Below are 20,825 nucleotides of genomic sequence, written 5' to 3'. Positions count from 1 at the left end.
AAATGCCATTTTTTTGTGATATATAAAAAATGAGACCACAAAAAATAATTTCAAAACTTTTCCCACCTTTAATGTGAACTATAACCTGCACAATACAGTTGAAAAACAAACAAATCTGTTAGAGGAAAATATATAAAAAATAAAAAACATACAATACGCTGGTTGCATAAGTGTGCACACCCTTAAATTAATACTCTGTTGTGTGTGCACACCCTTAAACTAATACTTTGTTGAAGCACCTTTTGATTTAATTACAGCATTCAGTCTTCTTAGGTAGGAGTCTATCATCATGGCACATCTTGACTTGGCAATGTTTGCCCACTCTTCCTTGCAAAAGCGCTCCAAATCTGTCAGATTGAGAGGGCATCTCTTGTGCACAGCCCTCTTCAGGTCACCCCACAGATTTTCTATTGGAGTTAGATCTGGGCTCTGGCTGGGCCATTCCAAAACTTTAATTTTCTTCTGGTGAAGCCATTCTTTTGTTGATTTGGATGTATGCTTGGGGTCATTGTTGTGTTGAAAGGTGAAATTCCTCTTCACCTTCAGCTTTCTAGCAGACACCTGAAAGTTTTGGGCCAATAGTGACTGGTATTTGGAACTGTTCATAATTCCCTCCACTTTGACTATAGCCCCAGTTCCAGCTGAAGAAAAGCAACCCTAAAGCATGAGACTGCCAACACCATGCTTCACCGTGGGGATGGTGTTATTTTGGTGATGCGAAGTGTTGTTTTTGCGCCATATGTAGCTTTTGGAATTGTGGCCAAGTAGTTCAACCTTGGACTCATCAGATCTTAACACATTTTCCCACATGCTTTTGGGAGACTTGGTGTATTGTTTCGTAAATTTTAGCCAGGCCTGGGTGTTTTTCTATACAAGAAAAGGCTTCCATCTTGCAAACCTACCCATAGTCCAGACATATGGAGAATACGGGAGATTGTTGGTACATGTAGTACACAACCAGTACTTGTCAGAAATTCCTGCAGCTCCTTCAGTTTTGCTGTAGGTCTCTTGTCAGCCTCCCTGACCAGTTTTTGTCTTGTCTTTTCATCAATTTGGGTGGGACGTCCAGTTCTTTGCATGTTGTCTCATATTTTTTCCACTTTTTGATGACTGTCTTCACTGTGCTCCATGGTATATCCAGTGCTGTGGAAAATTTTTTGTACCCTTCTCCTGACTGATACCTTTCAACAGTGAGATCCCTTTGATGCTTTGTAAGCTGTCTGTGAACCATGTTTTTTGCCGTAGCAGGCAACTGAGTAAATGTCAGGAAAATCCTACTAGAACAGCTGAACTTTATTTGGGGTTAATCAGAGTCTCTCTAATTGATGGCAGGTGTATTCCCAAGAACACTGAATGCTGTAATTAAATCAAAAGGTGCTTCAACAAAGTATTAGTTTATGGGTGTGCATACACAACAAAATATTAGTTTAAGGGTGTGCACACTTATGCAACCAGCTTATTGTATGTTTTTTTATTTTTTATAATTTTTTCCCCTAACAGATTTGTTTGTTTTTCAATTGAATTGTACAGGTTATAAGTCACATCAAAGGTGGAAGGTGGGAAAAGTTTTTAAATGATTTATTATGGTCTCATTTTTTTGTATCACAAAAACCTGGCATTTTAACAGGGGTGTGTAAACTTTTTATATCCACTGTATACAAAATGTTATAGTAATAGTAATAACACAGACAAATGCATTGTTCATAGGTGTATACCAGGCTAATGCCCCCCCCCCCCCCGGCCTATATAAGCCGAGTTAAGCATCCACAATTTAGCCAAGCTTCCCAAATGTATCCTACAAGTTTTATGTGCCTTAGAGGTTATTTTAAAGTGTATATGTAAGCTAGGACAAGATTTGCAGGCTGCCTCTGTCCATTAGAAACATAGGTGCCAGACCCCAAGGTATATTTTCGATTTCTTATCCAATGGTCTAAGTTTCTCTAAAATGTAGTTAAGGAAGAACTGTGGTTTACATGGATGGGAAGCCTGTTCCAGAGAAGGGAATTCTGAGACACATACCTGTCACCTCAGACATGTCCTATTTATGTCACAAGCAAAGTTTAAGTCCCTGTAACGAGTAATTCTGTTGCTATTCTTTTTGTGAACATGCAAAATGTCTATCAAAATGGGATACAAGTATGTTTGCCAGGCATAGATCACCTTTAAACAGTCTGCTGGGAATAGAGTATAAAGACAGGGCTTTGAAGCAATCTGAATAGGACATGCTGTCTACACTCTGTATTCTTTTTGTGAGGAACCTCTGTGAATGCTCCAGTTGTTGCATGTGCCTGGTCAGGTATATGCCAAAGGGGGTGTTGTACTCAGTGATGAGCCCGATGAGGGCTGAATAGAGTGGAACAAAGACTTCCTTAGACCTAGATGCCATGTTGTTGCTTATAAGTCGAGCAACATAAAATTATTTCTTTACTACCTTAGACAAATGTTGGTCGAAAACCATACCATCTACATAAGTACCCAGATCCCTGACTAATGGTTCTCTTAGAGGTGTGTTTTCAATGAGGTAATTTCCTAGGTTGGCTGACTTCCCAAATTATACTGTTTGTTATGCATTTCTTAGCACTGAATTTTAAGCTGTGGCTTTGGCACCAGTCATTTTTCTTTCATAGTCCTTCCTGTAGGATGTTAGTGTCTTGGGGGGATTCTTTGACTTTTCTTAGTTGCAATCATCTGCACATTTGGTTGGCTAGAGGCCCTTGACATTGTTCTTGACTTCCAAGAATTAGATGACAAAAAGGAACAGACCTATCATAGAACACTGAGAGACTCTGCTAGTGACCGGCCTCTTTGTGGAGGTGGTGTCCTCTATCCTAACTCCCTGGGTCCTGTTTGAGAGACTGCTGACTATCTAGCATGTTAACAGAGGGACTTATGCCTACATCTGTCAGTTTGTTTACACTGCCCGTGTGCAGTATTGTATCATATGCCTTAGCCAGGTCAAAGTAGGCAGTTTGCAAATTTTGCTTTCATCCATTGCTTTGGTGATCTTCTCAAATAACTCCGCCTGGCTGAGTAGGCTTGATATGCCCTTGTTGAAACCAAACTTCAGTTGGATCCAGAGTTTGAAGGTTTTCTATGTTTTTATTAATCATTTCCATGATAATTCTTTCCATGGCTTTGCATACAAGACTAGTCAGACTTATGGGTCTCTAGTTCCTGGGGTCCATTGATGGCCCACCCTTGTGTACAGGGATGACCATTGCAGTTCTACATTTGCATGGCACAAATGCTCTCTGGAGGCTGTGGTTAAACAGTGATTCCAGTGGTTTGGACAGGTCATGTTTCAGGTTATTTAGGAGGCATCCTGGGATATTATCGGGGCCCACTGATGCAGTGTTTTTAGAGAGCACATCTAGGACATGCTCTGTAGTGATAGTTGGGGGGATTATGTTTGATGGTATTTCCTGGGGGATAACCAGGGAAAGGGGGGGGGTAAAACTGGAGCTCACTTTGCTGGCCAGCAGATTTTGTATATCATTCAGCTCCATATAGGTGGTTCCATTTATAATCAGTTCTGCACAGTGCTATATGCTACCTTTGAGGTTTTGGACATAGCTAAAGAAAGGCTTCTGGTTGTCCTTTCCCTCGGAGAATATATTTACCTCAGATTTGGCTTTAGTTGACTTAATTTGCTCTCTTAGTTTTTTGTTTGTTTGCTTGTTTAGATTGATGATAGCATTTTTATCATACTGAGCATAGCCCTTTCTAATCTTGGCTAGGACATTTTTCTTTAGTTATACAACTGTTTTTGTTTGAATTCCACCAGGGCAAGACAATTTGTTTTTTGAGTTAGTGCTGGGCTTATATCTAGCTGTCACAGATGTTACATTTATTGACATGATTGTATACAGAGTTTCTGCAAACAATTCCACATAAGCAGCTGTGTTCTCAGGGTTTGAGGAAGGTATCAAATTTTGACAGGTTATCACTTACTAGTAGAAAGGTTACCTTAGAATAGTTACTAAATGTTACAGGGCTTGCTATGGTCTTAGACCTGATTATTATGAAGCAGACAGCTTGAGGACACTACACTGGGTGTAGTTGACTGAAAGAATTAATTAAGGGGTAAAACAAACCAAGTGTTAACACACAAATATCAACATATCTTACACAATTTTGCTACAGTAATACTACAGAAGTTATAGAAGTGACAGAGCAGCATCTTTCACATGGTTAGGTATGTTAATACAGTGGATATAAAAAGCTTACACTCCCCTGTTAAAATGCCAGGTTTTTGTGATATAAAAATGAGACCAGTAACCAAAACATATACAAAAACTGAAGAAGAAAAAAAAGGCACAGTATTGGAGAAACTAAATTTTAATGAGTGTTTTCGGCAGCAAGTACACTTGATTTCATCAGATATTACACAGTAAAACATCACTTCCTTTTAAAGCCAGGCACCATCACATGACTACAAATATACAATTAAAACATCCATAACCTATTAAAAATCACAGTTATCAACTAAGGTTTTAAAATACCTTAATACAAAAACCTAATTGAAAGACTGAGTATTTAACATTATATTTTTATTTTTTAAATGCATTTGAATTCCATAGTATTTATATATAACATCTTAAATAACTATGTACACTGTTTACATTAGCCTGACACTTAACAGATCTTAATGTATACAGTTACTTTATAAGTATGTCCAATCCATTATAAGAGTGTCTGATCAATTATTGTATAATGTCAATCAACAATAAGACTTTTCCCCAAGGGTTGTTGATAAATGGCTTTGGATAAATTCTTAGTTCTTTAATTTAAATTTTCAGTAATGCTGTGGTCTTCAGTAGGCTGTAGGTCTTCCAAAGTTGGTATTGTGTTTGTATTCCATCTTCTTGTTATACACTTCCTTGAAATTGCAAATATAGGCCATACTAGATACATGTTTGACCTATTCAAATGAGGACCTTCGTGCACATTTAATAATACAAGAGCTTTAGTTAAATAAAACAATTCATTAAATAAAGCTTATAGAAAGTTATTAACACCATTCCAAAATGGCTTAATTTTAATAAGTCAAAGAAAATGTAGTTCCAATCTGCATTGTGTACTTGCTCACATCTCCAACATATTCCTTTTATGGAAGAACTAATTTTACTGATTCTATCTGGGGTTTAGAATCCTCTGTGCAAGCATTTCCAATTAAAAACTTTCCAGTATTGTGTAAAGGATGTATATTTTATTAATAATAAGATATTTGTTTTAATATCTTCAGTTAACTGTATTTAATGTCCTTTTGTTATATATTTCCAGTATGAGGTTTTGGGTGTTGTTTTATAGTTTATCAATATTTAGTAAAATTTTGTTTCCCATGTCAAAGTCATTATATATGATTTCATATATGTATTTTGTAAATTTAAGTATCTCTTTAAATAAAGAATTAATTATTCTACTTAAATCTTGAGAATATGACATAATGCTCTGTAAAGTTAGCCAGTCCTGTTGTGGAATTTTGTATGCTGTTTTTATTACTTGCATATGTAAAACGTTTAGTTCTCTGATACATTAGTGCTAACAAACAAATCCTTTCTGTTCCCAAGAATTAATAATTCCGCTATATATTTTATGAGAAAAGTTCTTTCTGACTATAAATGGTGTTAAAAGATCAAACCAGATTTTTAAATCTATATATGCATTAATAATTTTCCTAAATGAGTCAATGTAATAATTAGTCATACAAGTTTTACTGGGTTTAGTTATGTTATATTGCATACTAATACATATGTGCCATGGCAAATTGTTTTTATCTATTTAAATTTTTTTTGTATAATCAAATTCATTTATTGATATTACAGTTAGTAACTCTTTCCAATTTGCAGAGTAATTTGGACTTATCCAGTCTGAGATTGTTTTAGATATTGATGCTTTTATATATGTTTCTATATCAGGAAAGTTTAATCCTCCCTGTTTCCATGGTCTGATGTATTAAAGCTATTCTGTTTCTTTTGGGAAACCATAAACATTTTATTAGGCATGAATTTATTTTTTAAGTACATTCCTTTCTGGCAACAGTTGTATTGCCAAGGCTATATATATAGGATCTTGGGCAGTAAAACCATTTTTATTAACTGTAGTCTGTCTTCAGATGTTAATATTATTTTGTTACAAAAAGCAGCAGCAATGCTTTCTGGTCTACACCCTTCCTCAATGCTAAATACAAAATCAAAACACATGAGACAGAGTTTAAATAGGAGCCAAGGAAAGTCATGTAATCGCAGCCAGCCGATCAAATGACAACAACATATAAAATCACAAACAGGTTATTTTAAACAATACAGAATTTAAAAGTAACATAAAAGCACATATAAAAAATAAAAATAAAACACATAACGATATTGTTAAGGGACACATATAGAAAATTTTTACAATCAAAATTTACTCTGCTGTAGCCTCAGTAGAATGGGCTTTAAGGTAACAACAGTATTAAGGCCAGGTGGATGATCAGCAGCTAGCCTCAAAATCCATTCATATTCCTTGACCTCTAAGAAATTATTAGTATCACCACCTCTCAGAGACATATGGACCATGTCTACAACCCTAAATTTAAACCTATGCATGCTACCACAAGATAAAATGTGCTTATAAAGTGCATTCTTATTATTATTCCACCTGATCTCAGACTTATGTTCAATAATACGGTCTTTTAGTCTTCTCATGGTCTTTCCTACATAGAATGAAGTACATTGGAGGCAAATAGCCAAATAAACCTAATCATGAAGGGATTCACATCTAGATCAGGGGAGGTCATCGTGCCTCTTTACTCATCCCTCATCAGGCCCATAATCGAGTACAATGCCCCTTTTGGGATGTACCTTACCAGACACCTGCAGCAACTGGAAAGACCCCAAAAGTACCTCACCAAGAGGATCAAAGGGCTCATACAGATGCCATATGCTGCCCAGTTAAAGAAACTCCAGCTCTACTCAGTGGCATACCGCCTGCTCAGAGACGATCTGTGCCTGACATATAAAGCCATGTCCAACCCGGAATTAAAGGAAATGCTGCACCTCAAAAAATCCAAATCCCATCAAGCTACGCGCTCGAGAGACTTGAACCTCAGCACTGAAATAAATAGGACATGCTGTAGGGACAGATTCATAACCCAGAGGCTCCCTTCACTCTGGAATAAAATCCCAGTCCAGGTTAGGCAGAGTCCCTCACTGACTCTCTTCAAGAGGAATCTTGATGAGTGGATGGGAGATCGTAGGTTTACCCCGGGTATCACTTCTGTGTCACTGTTAGACAGAGGCACAGTATACTAACCTCGAAAAAGGGCATAGCAAAATTAATTTAAAATGGGTGGCGAAAGCCAAACATACTCTGGCTAGGCTTATAAATGCCCTAGGGCAGATAGCCTAGTATGAACCTATGAACCTATGAGCCACACTAGTACTAATACAGTTAGCAAACAGCTTAAAGTTGTAGACACGTCCAGTAACAGGGTGGGTGAAAATATCACTGCCTTTACCTAGAATGTCATCACAGCAAGTGCAGTCCATACAACAAAATGTACCCACCCTTGTACTAAGTTGTGGGATGCATTTACGGCTAAAATCTTTGTAGCACAATCTACTTTTCAAATTTCTCAAGTTCTTATAAGAGAAGAAGGGTTTGGAATCTAACACATTCCTAACATCAGACGATGCCATCAGAATTACCCAATTCTTTTCAATAATGTGCTTAACTGCCTGGGTATTAATGTTAAACGTTTTAATATGTGCGGAGCATGCATGCTGTTCCTATGAAGGTATCTCAAAAAAACAACAAAGTTCATTAAGAAAACCACTTTATAGAATACAAAACAGCAAAGCTTTCAGGTAGAACCCTTCCTCAATACTATTACATATACTAAAAAACCAAACTGGTTTAAATACAAGTCAGAGAAGTCACATGGCTTGCAGTCCAAAAGTCATGTGACAAAAAACAAATAAAAAGTCATGTGACAAAAAACAAATATAAAAATAAAAATATAAAATAAAAAGCATATAATGATATGCATAAAAACACACGTAACAATTTCAAAAAAATATATGTATATACTATAAGCATATATTAACGTAATTTAGTTTGTTGCAATTTAATAAGAATAGGTTTTAATGTAACCATAGAATTTAAATCTTTAGTTCTATACATAAATCCAGAAAGGTAATACTGGTTTCAGAGTATATCATTTTAAACTCAAGAAATGTAGTTGTACCATTCAAATAATCTAAATAGGTGTACACATCACTGATAGACCCCTTCCAGATAAGGAAGCAATCATCAACAAAATGCTGATAGAAGCAAACGTTGTTTAATAGCTTGGCATCACTACACACATATTTGGTTTCCCACTGATGGAGAACCAGATTGGCATAGGTATTGGCCACAAATGTGCCCATTGCAACACCAGTGAGTTGTAGAAAAAACTTCTCATCAAACAAAAAGACATTTGTAGTGAGAACCAAATCTAATAAAGAGCAAATATTCTCTATCTGTCTAGCAGGCATAGTAGCCATGCTAGTCAAAAACTCTCTGATGGACTCAATTCCAAGGTCGTTAGGGATCACTGTGAACAAAGATGAAATATCAAAGGTAACAAATAAATATTCACCCTGAGATAACTCAGTGACATTTAGACTATTTTGAAGGAAAAAGTTTATATTTCCATAATTATGCCATCAATACCTGGAGCTTTATTAATTTTACCTTTTTTTATTGTAGCTGTAATTTCTTTGTAGAATATGGGTGCTTGCAGATCTAGTTTTAATTTTTTGATTTTTTTTATATTAGAACATTTTTATCTAGATTTAATTGATCGATATATATATTTTCTTTTGGGAAATGTTCCATATAGTGATTTATATAGGCATCAAGAATGTCACCTATATCAGAGACATTTTTCCTTTCTTTTCATGGAATATACTTTTAATGTTTTTAGCTTTTGATTGTATTTTTATTCTTGTGGATAAATTATGTAGATATTTGGGAGAAATGGCCAAGGTATTAATTTTTAGTTTTTCTAAAGCTAAAGTAGTTTTATGTTTTAGAATTTCATTGTATTTATTGTTTAATAATTCTACTTTCTTTTTTATCTCCAAATTATTTTGATTTTTTTCAGTTTTTACTGACAAAAGTTTGGATTGTAGAGCTAATAATTCAGAATCCCATTCTCTGATTTTTTTTATACCAAGTTAGGGTTTTAGCATATATGTAAGCATTTAACAAGTCCCATATCATTATTTTATGTGTTTCTGTGGTGTAATTAATATCTTGAACTTTTTAATTTTAGTTGTATATGCTGGAATTCTGGAGTTAAAGATTAATGGTTTGTACCCATTTTGAAGTTTTAGTATAAATGAATTGTGGTCTAAAAAGGGGCAGGGAGTGATTGAGAAATTAATGATTTTAAAGTCATGGGCAGCAAATATTTTATCTATTCTAGTATGGGTACCAAATCTGTGATCTTGATGAGAAAACAACAAAGATTTATCTTCTTTAAATTTCAAAGTATCTACAAGATGAAATGATTCTACCCACTCATTTAAAGCTTTCGCTACAACAGATGTACGCAGCGTTTTTTTATTTGTAGTTTCAGAAATATCAAATATACAGTTAAAATCTCCTCCTAATATTAAATTGTCTATATAATTATTGGAAATGAAATCCAGGTGTTCTTAACACTTCCTGTTCCAATGCCTGGGAACCAGTATAGATTGTCTAGGGTCCATATTCTGTTATTATATTTAACTATTACTAATGCCATAAGGCCTTCTTTATCTTCATACTTATAAATGATATCTGGGTTAATCTAATTTATTTTCCATAAAATTGTTACCCCTTTTGTCTTTGTCTTATAAGTGGATTGCGCCAATATCATATATTCCTTAGGATTCCATTTGTTTTGAAATTAGTTTCCTGAAGGAAGACAATTTGTGCTTTGTTCAATTTTAAATATTTCAGTAGATTTGATCTCTTGCTAGGATTGTTTAAGTGATTGGTATTTAAAGATAATAAAGTTAAATCCATCTTAGGTTATTTTTTGTTTTATTGTGACTATTAAACATTTTCCTCTGATAACTATAAAGTATATGTTTGAGCTTTTAAAGGAAATTATCAGTTTTATACTTTGAGTGTTTACCAATAAAGTAATGTTTTGGTCAGGCATATTAAATGTTTTTGTGAAATAACAAATTTAAATTAATAAATGCTAACAAAACTAAGATCCACACTAGCCATGGAATGAAAATCATTCCTAATCTGATGGATAAACCTAAATCCATTAGATTACCACTCATACCTTGATAATCCAGAACATCTGAGCTCCATAAAATTAATTATCATATGGAGAATATTTGTAATAGGAATAAGCAATATTTATATTATTTTGAACAGATATAGTACTATTGTAGATTTGACAGAATTATAATACAATATAAATGTCTACTTATTGTATAAGCAATTAATATTTACATGAAAGATAGATGACAAGCAATTCAATCATAGTAAAGTAGGATGTATCATATATAAAACCTCAGTAAAAGATTATAGCACACAGTTATTTAACATATTCACCCTTATTGATGAAGTCTTTCAAAATGTATTACTTAATATAAATAGATGGTAATAATATTTACACCTAATGTTTATAATACAATGTATTTTACTGGATATATCAGAAGTTATATTTCATTGTTTGCCAGCATTTAAGTAATCACTTTGTCACTAACTTACTTAAAGCATCAAGTTTGTTTTATGTGAACATTGATGAAAGTTAGTGTATTTTAATTATCAGTGCATCCCTCTTCCTCCCATTTCCTACATATAAGGATTTTCATATATATCATTTCTTATTATAAAATGAGTGAAATTATAGGTTAAAAACAACAGATTCACTTATTGTAACTGATGATTTCAGGTTCCATTTCCATATTCATAAATTGCCATTTTATGGCATATACTGAAAGTTTTTGGATTTAAATGGCAACATTCTATTTTGTATAATCAGCAAAGGTTAAACTGAGTGATTATTGTCAATTTAATACTATTTGTTCAGAATGTGATTGTTACATTCTGTGACATTCCTAGTTCAGGCTTCTTTTGTTTCCCCTGAACAACTTTGTCAGTTTGATGTCATGTAGAAAACATTAGTTACCTTGGTAACAGCTTAAGTATTATGTATGGTCAAGATGGGTTACAAAACCACAATTCAAGTTAAACAAATTATATGACTTGTTATGCACATTTACTTATATGAGTAAACCATCATGCTTCCCCTTGATATTCAGTATAGTATATGTCATTTATGACAAGTTAAGAGTAGTGTTATTGTACACAAAACCATGTTATTAAACTATCTATTGACAATTCAATACTATTTGCTCAGAATATGATTGTTACAGTCTGTGACATGTCAAGTTCAGGCTTCTGTTGTTTCTCTTGAACAACTTTGTTAGTTTGATATCATATATAAACATTAGTTACCTTGGCAACCACTTAAGTATTGTATATGGTCAAGATGGGTTACAAAAACTACAATTCAAGTTAAAGGAATTACATGACTTGTTATGCATATTTACTTATATAAGAAAATCATCATGCTTCCCCTTTATGTTCAATGTAGTGTATGTCATTTATGACAAGTTAAGACAGTAGTGTTATTATACACAAGCCCATGTTATTAAATGCTGTCTTTAATATCTAAATTCAGCAGACTGCTTCATCTTATATGACATTTATATATTTCATGTCTAGATTTACTAAAATCATACATTACATAACTGTTTTGTGTGTGTGTGTGTGTGTGTGTGTGTGTGTGTGTGTGTGTGTGTGTGTGTGGTTTTTTTTTGGGTCTTGCTTAGTTATTTGAGAGACCATAAGCTGTATTTCTTATTCTTATTAGTAACTCCTTCCAAGTATGTTTATACAGTCCATAGACTTTAAATTATGAGATCCTTCTAGTTTCTTATTTGTTATAAGTATATTTCCATTCTTACATACACACATATCAGTACTTCAAGCATGGGCAACAATACCCATCCAGTTTTGCCGGAATACCATTAACTAGTTTGTGTGGTGTGTTTCCAGGCTGTTCGTAAAATATCCAAACCAATATTTGTCCTGTTCCATTTAACCAGCCTATTCCATGCAGTGGCCATTCTGCCAGTGAACCAATCAATACACCTTCCATTCCCACAGATATTTCCACAAAGGAAATCTGATAACTCTCTAGCACTTCCAGGCAATCCCAAACACCCCTAGAATCATCTATCCACATATGCCCAACACGTCCGAGCAAGCTCACCTCCCAGACCACTGAAAAGGGTTCTGCACAAGACCAAGTGCTCTTAGTCTTTCACAATAACTCAAGACTTCCACTCTTATGTAAGTCCTTAATGTGTTTGGACCAAAATGCATTTTAAATATAAAATTGTGTTTATTATTTATTTATTTTTATTTTATTTTTTTTATCAAGAATCAACTTCATGAGCTAAACGAAGTGTTGGGAGACTATCAATATGTGTACATGTTGTTTAAAACAGCCCTTTTATTATATTTTTTTAAACCAAAACATTGCCAAGAATAATCTCAGAGGCTCCTCAGAGCCATTAAGCATTTTCATCACTCTATCTCTATTACCATAGCAACCTGGGAGCATCTGTTTCTGTTAATGTGTCTGTGTACTGCATACCAGAGGCATGCGATGCACCTGAAGCAAAGCTTCACTTCACTGCAACTTCAAGCCTAAATTCCCTCCCTTTCAGAGAGGCAGCAGCCAAGAAAAGAATGGAGAGCAAACAGATCAAAAAAAAAAAAAAACCTCCCAACAAGCCGCCACAACAAGAGATAACACATTCTTCCAGCCTTCCCACCTCTCACTCAGCAGATGTATAAACAAACTATTCTCTGCCAAAATATCCCAAATCACAGTTTTAGCCACCCCTTCCCCTGGATCCAGGCTAAAACACCGAATGTCTCTTCCTAATACACAAGCATCAGTAAAACACGATCACAAGCTGCAATCCACAGTTTCCTGGAGATGAAAATGGCAACATACAACAGCTGCCAGACACGGCTGCATCCAGGGACACCATATCAGGATTGATCAAACAGCACTCAAAGCTATGATACCTGCCATAATTGATGTTGACTATGTTTAGACAGAATAATAATGACATTTGTACTAGCTGCCAGACACAGCTGCATCCATGCACACCATATCAGGACTGATCAAACAGCACTCATAGCTGTGACACCTGCCATAATTGATATTAACTATATTTAGACAGAATAATGATGATATTTGTACTAAGAGCTTGCTACTATTATTTAACCAGGATATACATGGCATTTCTAAATCATACTTTAACTGAAGAAGGCATTAGTCTCCATGACAGCATTTTTTTTTCAAAACACTCTACTGTTACTGCTATTATATATGATGATAATTTGTTACATTTGAGTCTAAACTCTGATGAATGGTACCTTGTTGAATTAGTTAATTAATTACTTAAAATATCATAAGTAAAAACAATGAAAAATGAACAAGATAAGTATTCATTGAGAAACTTCTATGTTTATGTTATATGTTGCTTTGTTTGGCTTATATATAATATAAATAGTAACCCATATTGACCTACCTTTGTTTGTGAAGAATTACTGAACTCTGAATATTCTGAGTAAATCATTACTTTTTCTTAGTTGTGTAAGAAACCCTCCTTTTGTTTTTAAATAAAAAGAGATGACAAGTGATGTACCATATCAGTTGATACTTTGAGAGATGTAGTTGTAAGAGTTATTTTTTTTGGGACAGCTATCTTGGAATCAGTTTTTTATTTCTTCTTTCTAGCATCAGTCCAGGATTTGTTTCTTTTATTCTTTAAGAGTAGGGGCCATCCATTCCATTTCTCTGGGAAATACACTATGTTGTTGTTTTTGATGAGTATAGTAGCTTCTTCTAAGTCATTAATGGTTCTCATCTAATTGGCAAAAAGTATTTTTATCTTGGCTGGAAAGGCCAGCTGTGCTTTAATGTTGTTTTGTTTCAACAGTTTTCTTAATGGCCAGACTTTTTTCCTTTGTTCCAGTATTCTGGAAGAATAATCATTGTCAAACCTTATCAGGCTTTGATTGTATTTTAAGGGTGATTTTCTCCAAGCAGATTTTAAATTTGTCCAGAAATGAAAGAAATTTTATAACTATGGATCTAGGTGGAGTATTTGTTGAGTTAGAAGCAGGTTTCTTCAATGCTCTATGCGCCCTTTCAATTTCAAGTGAAAGTCCCTCTTTCACGACTAAAAATTCAGGAATCCAGATTGTTAAGAATGAAATAATTAGATAATCTGAATTATGAGACAACACGCTGTCTCTTGCTATGTTTACAGTACAAGTGAACCGGACCCGGGCAAGAAAAATAATATTTTATTCCATACACATACGACAAGACAAACAGTTTAGCGCTTTCATCTGTAAATACAGACTTCCTCAGAACAACCATTCTAACATCTTTCTAAACATTTAAAAACTTTTTGGCGCCAAAAGACTGCCAAAGAACTCCTTTAAAGTGCCAGTACATGTAAATTATATAACAATTACTGTGATAAAAAATAAAAATACATAGAAAATACATATAAATGCATCAACACAGTTTTAAATATCTAATTCATAATAACTATTTCATTATTGCTTATAATACTGGACCTTAATATAAAAATTTTTTTCATTATAAAAAACATTATTGAGAAAAATAGAATAATACATTTAAAAAATATTATTAAAAATGTATATATATATATATATATATATATATATATATATATATATATATATAAGTAAAATAATACATTTTTTAAAAAAGATATGGTGCATTTTTTAAGAAATGTTCCTAAAATTAATGAACTTTATTTACAAGAGTTGCAGGATTGGTCTAATTGAAATATATTCATTAATACCAGGGAATTTAGTTGCATTTGTTTTTATTTGCCACACACATTCCCTTTTGCTCAACTGAGCTTTATAATTACCTCCCCTAGGGGATATGTATTTGATCAATTATGGCGAATTTAAATTTATGTGCCTCACCATATTTAATAATGTGTCTAGACAGAGCATTATTCGTATCCTTCACTTTGATCTTATATAAGTGTTCATAGATACGCTTCCTGAACTGTCTCTCGGTTTTTCCAATATAAAAAACCGTACATGTCTCACACTTTGCTATATAAATTATATTTTTGCTATTACAATTTCCCTTTTTAAAGGCTACATATGTCTTATTAATATCACCTAACCTTATACCACACACTTCATTAAAGGGGAGGTAATTATAAAGCTCAGTTGAGCAAAAGGGAATGTGTGTGGCATATATTCTGTTTAGGCAGAAATTCTTTTTGGAATTCTTCCTCTTTGAGTCTCCATTCAATGTCATTTAGAGAAGTCTCTATATTTGTTATTTTTGTATGATGTTACTGTAATAGTTCCTTAAGAGTATCAGTCTGTTTTTGAGAATTTAATTTGAGGTTTTCTACGTCATTTTTAAAGCCATCCATCTTGAAAGATAGTTCCTGTAAGGTAGATGTCATCAATTGCAATTAGTTTTTCAAAGCAGCATCTGGATGAGAATTCCTTGAGTTGTTCATATTTAGTGACTCAATATATCTCCTAGTTACTTGACAGGAAAATTTTTGTATATCTCCACCAAAATTGTTATTTATGTAATTTAGTAGTTTATGTATAGATTTCTGACATTTTAAACTTGAAAATAATAAAAATTTCCTATATTATTATACTAGTTTATGAAGCTCTCAAAGCCGCAGTGGTGCAGCGGTTAGTGTTGTCGCCTCACAGCAAGAGGTTCTCCCATTCGATTCTCGGATGGAGTGCCTTCTGTGTGGAGTCTGCATGTCCTCCCTGTAATCGAGTGATGTTAAAGACATGCAGGTAGGTGCGAGCGTGAATGGGCGTGCCTTCATTGAAGGTTGGGTGACTCGGCACCGTAAAAATCTACTGCCAATCATGAGTGGACCGGAGTTCCACTGTGGCGACCCCTAACCAGGAAAAGCCGAAAGTCTTTTAGTTTATGGAGTTCTCAAAATTCACTGCTCTCAGTTGGCCATCTAGTCTCCGCCCCTTGCTACCTGCAACTTTGTAGGTGAAGTGTAACCATATTACTGCTCATGTTTCAACTAGCACATTTTACTCTCTTCCTTTAACTGTCTTTCTCTTCTAGTTATTCATTTTTTCAGCACAGCTTAACAGCATCACCATTGTTCTGCCTTGAGTGGGAAGTGGATGTTCCATGATGTATTAAACTTCATTTTAGTTGTAATATCTTGTTTCTCCTTAACTTCTGTTATGTTACTAAAACATATTGGAACACCTCCTCTACAGAAAACAGTGAAGGGCTGTTTAGGAATATGCATTCTACCCTGAGTTCATTTTAGTTGTCACATCTATTGATTTCAGGTGCACACTTGTTTTGATGTGCGATGTAGTGTAATTGTAAATTGATAGTTTTATTACACAGATCTCCAGAAGGTCATTTTTTTTATTTTTGCAATCGACTGCCATTGTGATAGTGATACTCAGCGATATTTCATTCAGGTAATAACAAAAGAAAATATAAGGAAGCTAACCATGGAAACAAGTAAGTTGCATAATTCTCAATGTCCAGATACCCTCAACTATTCAATAATTCCAATGAAAAAAATGTACATTTTATTGTCTAAATGGCAATAAGATATCAGGCAAATGCAATGAGAAATTAGATTATAATTAGCTCCAAAACTGTTTGGTGCTAATTGAAAACATTTTTACTTAATGCAAAATATATTCCTGTACAGAACACATCTTGCAGGTTCAGTCCTGGAGTTAAGAATGACAGCCTAAATTAATATAGAAGCAAAGATTTTTATTCACAGTTTCCATTGCGTCATTACTTAATTTGTATATTCTGCCCAAACCTTTGATATTTTGGAGGTTTACCATTCATAAGTAGTAGTTACGTAGAAGTGACTTTAGTCAGAACATTAACTCTTGTAAATCTGATTACACTTATCAGAAAGCAAAACATGACTAAATCGGTTCTTTTTCCTGAAGCAGTGAAAAGACTTTGATACAAGATATATATATAATTTTAAGTACCTTGCAAAAAAGATGAGAACAGAAAAAGAGATGCATAAGAAGGAGAAGAAAGGAAATGATAAAGACAAATTACAAAGTAAATTTAAAAAATATATATTTATTCATTTATTTTGGTCATTTATATATTTCTTGTTTGTTTCAGATCCAACACTGTGGACTACAGATCATGTACGCCAATGGTTGGAATGGGCTATAAAAGAATATAATCTCTTTGATGTCGATGTTTCATTATTCCAAAATATTGATGGGAAAGAGCTGTGTAAGATGACCAAAGATGACTTCCAAAGAATGACACCAAGTTATAATGCAGATATCCTTCTATCACATCTTCACTACCTCAGAGAAAGTAATTATTTCATCATTTTTCTTGATTTTATAATTACTACTTAAGCAAAAAAAAGTCATATTTTCATATGTTTTTCAAGTGCATGACACTACCTTTATTATAACAAACAAAAATCACATTTTTATTGGGAGGTTATTAGGTATAAAAGTGCAATAAATCATGCCACTGTCAAAAATGAAGACATGCTTTAGTCTTCTATGATTTAACATTTTTTAACATCAAAGTCAATATTTACTTTATTTCGTGCTGACAATATTTAGATGCATTACCATTCTAAAAATTGCCTTGACTAGTGTTGAGTTAAACTTCTTATTACAATGTGTGTTCTTATAAATTTCTGCTGTGAAGTTAGAGAACATTGTTAGCAAAAAGCAGAAAAAATGTCAACACGCGCACACACACACACACACACACACACACACACACACACACACACACATTCACACATACATGCTCATTTACATATATTTATCTTAGTGTGTGATGCGTGTGTGTGTGTGTGTGTGTGTGTGTGTGTGTGTGTGTGTGTGTGTGTGTCTTTGTGTCTTCGTTTGTGTCTGTGTGTCTGTATCCATATTGTGCTTAAGCTAAGTTTCTGTCTAGAATGTCTGAGTACGACCCCACCTGCAGTATTTATACAATAGCTAGAACTGAAATATGTTGTTGTTTTTCTTTTGGCTTTTCCCGGTTAGGGGTCGCAACAGCAGAACTCCAGTCCGCTAATGATTGGCAATCGATTTTTATGGTGCCGATGTGCCAGCCCGACACCCAACCCTCAAAGAAGGCACGCCCATTCACGCATGTCTTTTGAATGCCACTCAACCTCAGGGTTAGAACTGAAATATAGTTTGCAATAATTGTATTAAATTATTTGCCAGTTTCTTGTTTATACATTTCCAAGAGCCATGAATGGAGATACTGAGTTGCTAGTCTTCTGTAAAAATCAAGTATATTTCACTTGAGAGAAAAAGTTTTCAGCAACATTTAAATTCCTGTGAATTATACAGTTCTGACTAATGTAACCAAGTCAACATCACACTTATAAATTCTTTCAAGGACTACACATCTGACCAGTGAAACCCTGTCATATATGTTGAGGACAGTCCATAACATTTAAAGCATCAGGAGCTTTTAGTGCATTATTGATTTCTACTTTCAAAATAAGTAGATACTCTAAAGTCAAAATGGGATAGATATATGTTGTACCATAAGGTATGCATGTTTAGTAAAAGTTATGCTGGATCAATGTGTATGCCCACATGCTGTAATATGCTTCAAGAAATACAACGTATCATCTAGTTTAGATATGCTGTTGCTCTCAAGAGAACTGTAGTTTTGAATCCTCAAAGAACAAATATCCATCTGCTGCAGCCTTTTGAAAAAGTCTGACATTCTGGGTTGTGATGTAAAGGTAATTACTCAACACTAGCTTCTTCAAGCTGCTTTTGTGTAGAGATTTAAAAGCATTTTGTCTAATTCCATGAATGTAACTGGCAGAGTGTATTTCTGATTATTAGTCTGATGTTTTATTTTCCATTGATGTCACTGACCTTGAGAACTACTGTGGCCACCTTGTCAGTATTCCCATCCTTAGTGATCTACATCCTTGTGTTGTTACCCCCCCCCCTTTTACTTGGCTGGTCCCCCTTTCCGATAACATACTGCAAGTACTTCAGTGTTTGAGCCATCACATTCACCTGAGTGGAACAGAGCCACACAGGGATTCTGTCATTTTGTGGTTCACAGTGGTCATTTCCACTCAAATTCTAGTCCTCTCAGACATGCTGAGTTTACAGAAGAATTGGAGTGCACAAGGGAAAAGTGATGATGCATCTGTCATTTGCCCACTCATACTGCAGCAGTCATTTCCCATCACAGTCAGTATGAATACTGGTTCTTGTAATTGAGTGTGTATTTCCCCTCTCTCAGAAGAGGCAGGGAAGCATTGCCTTCTTATTCCTTTTCACTCTATTGCAAGCTCCTTCATTGCATGCCCTGCTAACCAAAACCTAGTCGGGTCCCATTCAGAGCTTCATCTCTCTGCAACATGAAGAAGATATTTGGTCAGCTGTAGTCAGGACCAGTCTTAGCAAATACAGTGCCCAATTTAAACCATTTTGGTGGTGTCCCTCAGCCAAATCCCTATCTACCACTTCATCCGTCCCTTCACTTGCTGGCTTCTTGAACTTAAGACTATTTCAGTTTAGATATCAGCAATGTATGCTATTACTGTGTATTAAAAATAAAATAATCTGTATATTTATTACCTTATATAAACAGAAGTAAGCAAATGAACACCTTAATTATCCCCAGAACTAACATCTCCTCTGTTGCTTTCTCACTGTCTTTTTAACTTATTCATTCATACTGTAAGGTCTGATGAGAAACTAAAGCCCAGTGTCTGCATGATGCTTCTGCAGGAGGGTGAACCCTGACTTATCAGTAAACATGTCCCCAAACGTCTGTTTTGCCTAGATCTCCTTAACGAGGGTTGTAGGAAGCTTCACATTTCCTCCTTATCCCCACCTCCTCACACTTTTTTTCTCTTTTTTGTCTCTCTCCTTCCCTTCTTTTTACTCATTTGGTTCATACCTCACTCTCCTTCACATCATATGTCCAACAGTTGTACATAGAGTAAACACTTTGTTCTTTGTATATCATTTTCCTCCTAAAAGCATTATATTGTATGATGTTATGACAGTGTACAATTACTCTTAACCTGTATTACTGATAAAATTCTTACATTTTATCTACTTAATATTGTGCTCATTTATGCATGTTATCCTGACATATTTCTTTGCATGCTTGCTCTTACATTACCACTGTTTTGTTTTCCATTATGCCTAGCCTGAAAATTATCTAGGTAGAGCATTGATCTGCACTGGTTAACAAACTTTATATAAATAAATACATAAAATACGTAAGTAAGTAATTTAGTAAATAAATAAATAACTATCTTTGTCATTTAATTACTCTAGATAGTCTCCAACATCTTTTAGAGGTACTGCAAATAACACCAACCAGACCTTTCTACTAAGAAGCAGGCTGAATTTAAAACATGAAACATGGTAAAATGTTCTGACTCTTCACATTTTTCAGCTCTCACCTTCCTTGCCCATTGTCCTTGGATACCAGGAAGTATTGCACAAATCAATCAGTGGGCTTGCACTTAATAGATGTGGGAAGACTGGGGGCCCAAAAGGAACATGAGAAGTTTCTAACCTCCTTTATACATTCTGATCTCATATTATCCATTTCTTCTTTCACAAGCTTCCAGTTGGCTCTTGCACTTGCTTTGAGTGGTCGGAGTTCCTTACCCAGTTAGTTG

General features: G+C 34.5%; 1 protein-coding gene across 7 annotated transcripts in view; it reads left to right on the top strand.

Annotated features, from left to right (window-relative positions):
- The window catches only part of ERG (ETS transcription factor ERG), a 2,569,778-nt gene that overhangs the window by 2,228,365 nt on the left and 320,588 nt on the right, over window positions 1-20,825 (top strand). For all 7 annotated transcript variants that reach the window (XM_044071455.1, XM_044071454.1, XM_044071452.1 and 4 more), the window contains one exon: window positions 17,294-17,497. In XM_044071455.1, the coding sequence (XP_043927390.1) occupies window positions 17,294-17,497 (204 nt within the window). The remainder of the gene's footprint in view (window positions 1-17,293; window positions 17,498-20,825) is intronic.

The sequence above is a fragment of the Protopterus annectens genome, chromosome 5.part0 (assembly GCF_019279795.1).
Source record: "Protopterus annectens isolate FY-2018-M chromosome 5.part0, PAN1.0, whole genome shotgun sequence".
NCBI lineage: Eukaryota > Metazoa > Chordata > Ceratodontiformes > Protopteridae > Protopterus > Protopterus annectens.
Note: the sequence above shows the minus strand (reverse complement) of the source record. Positions and strands in the feature narration are given on the sequence as shown.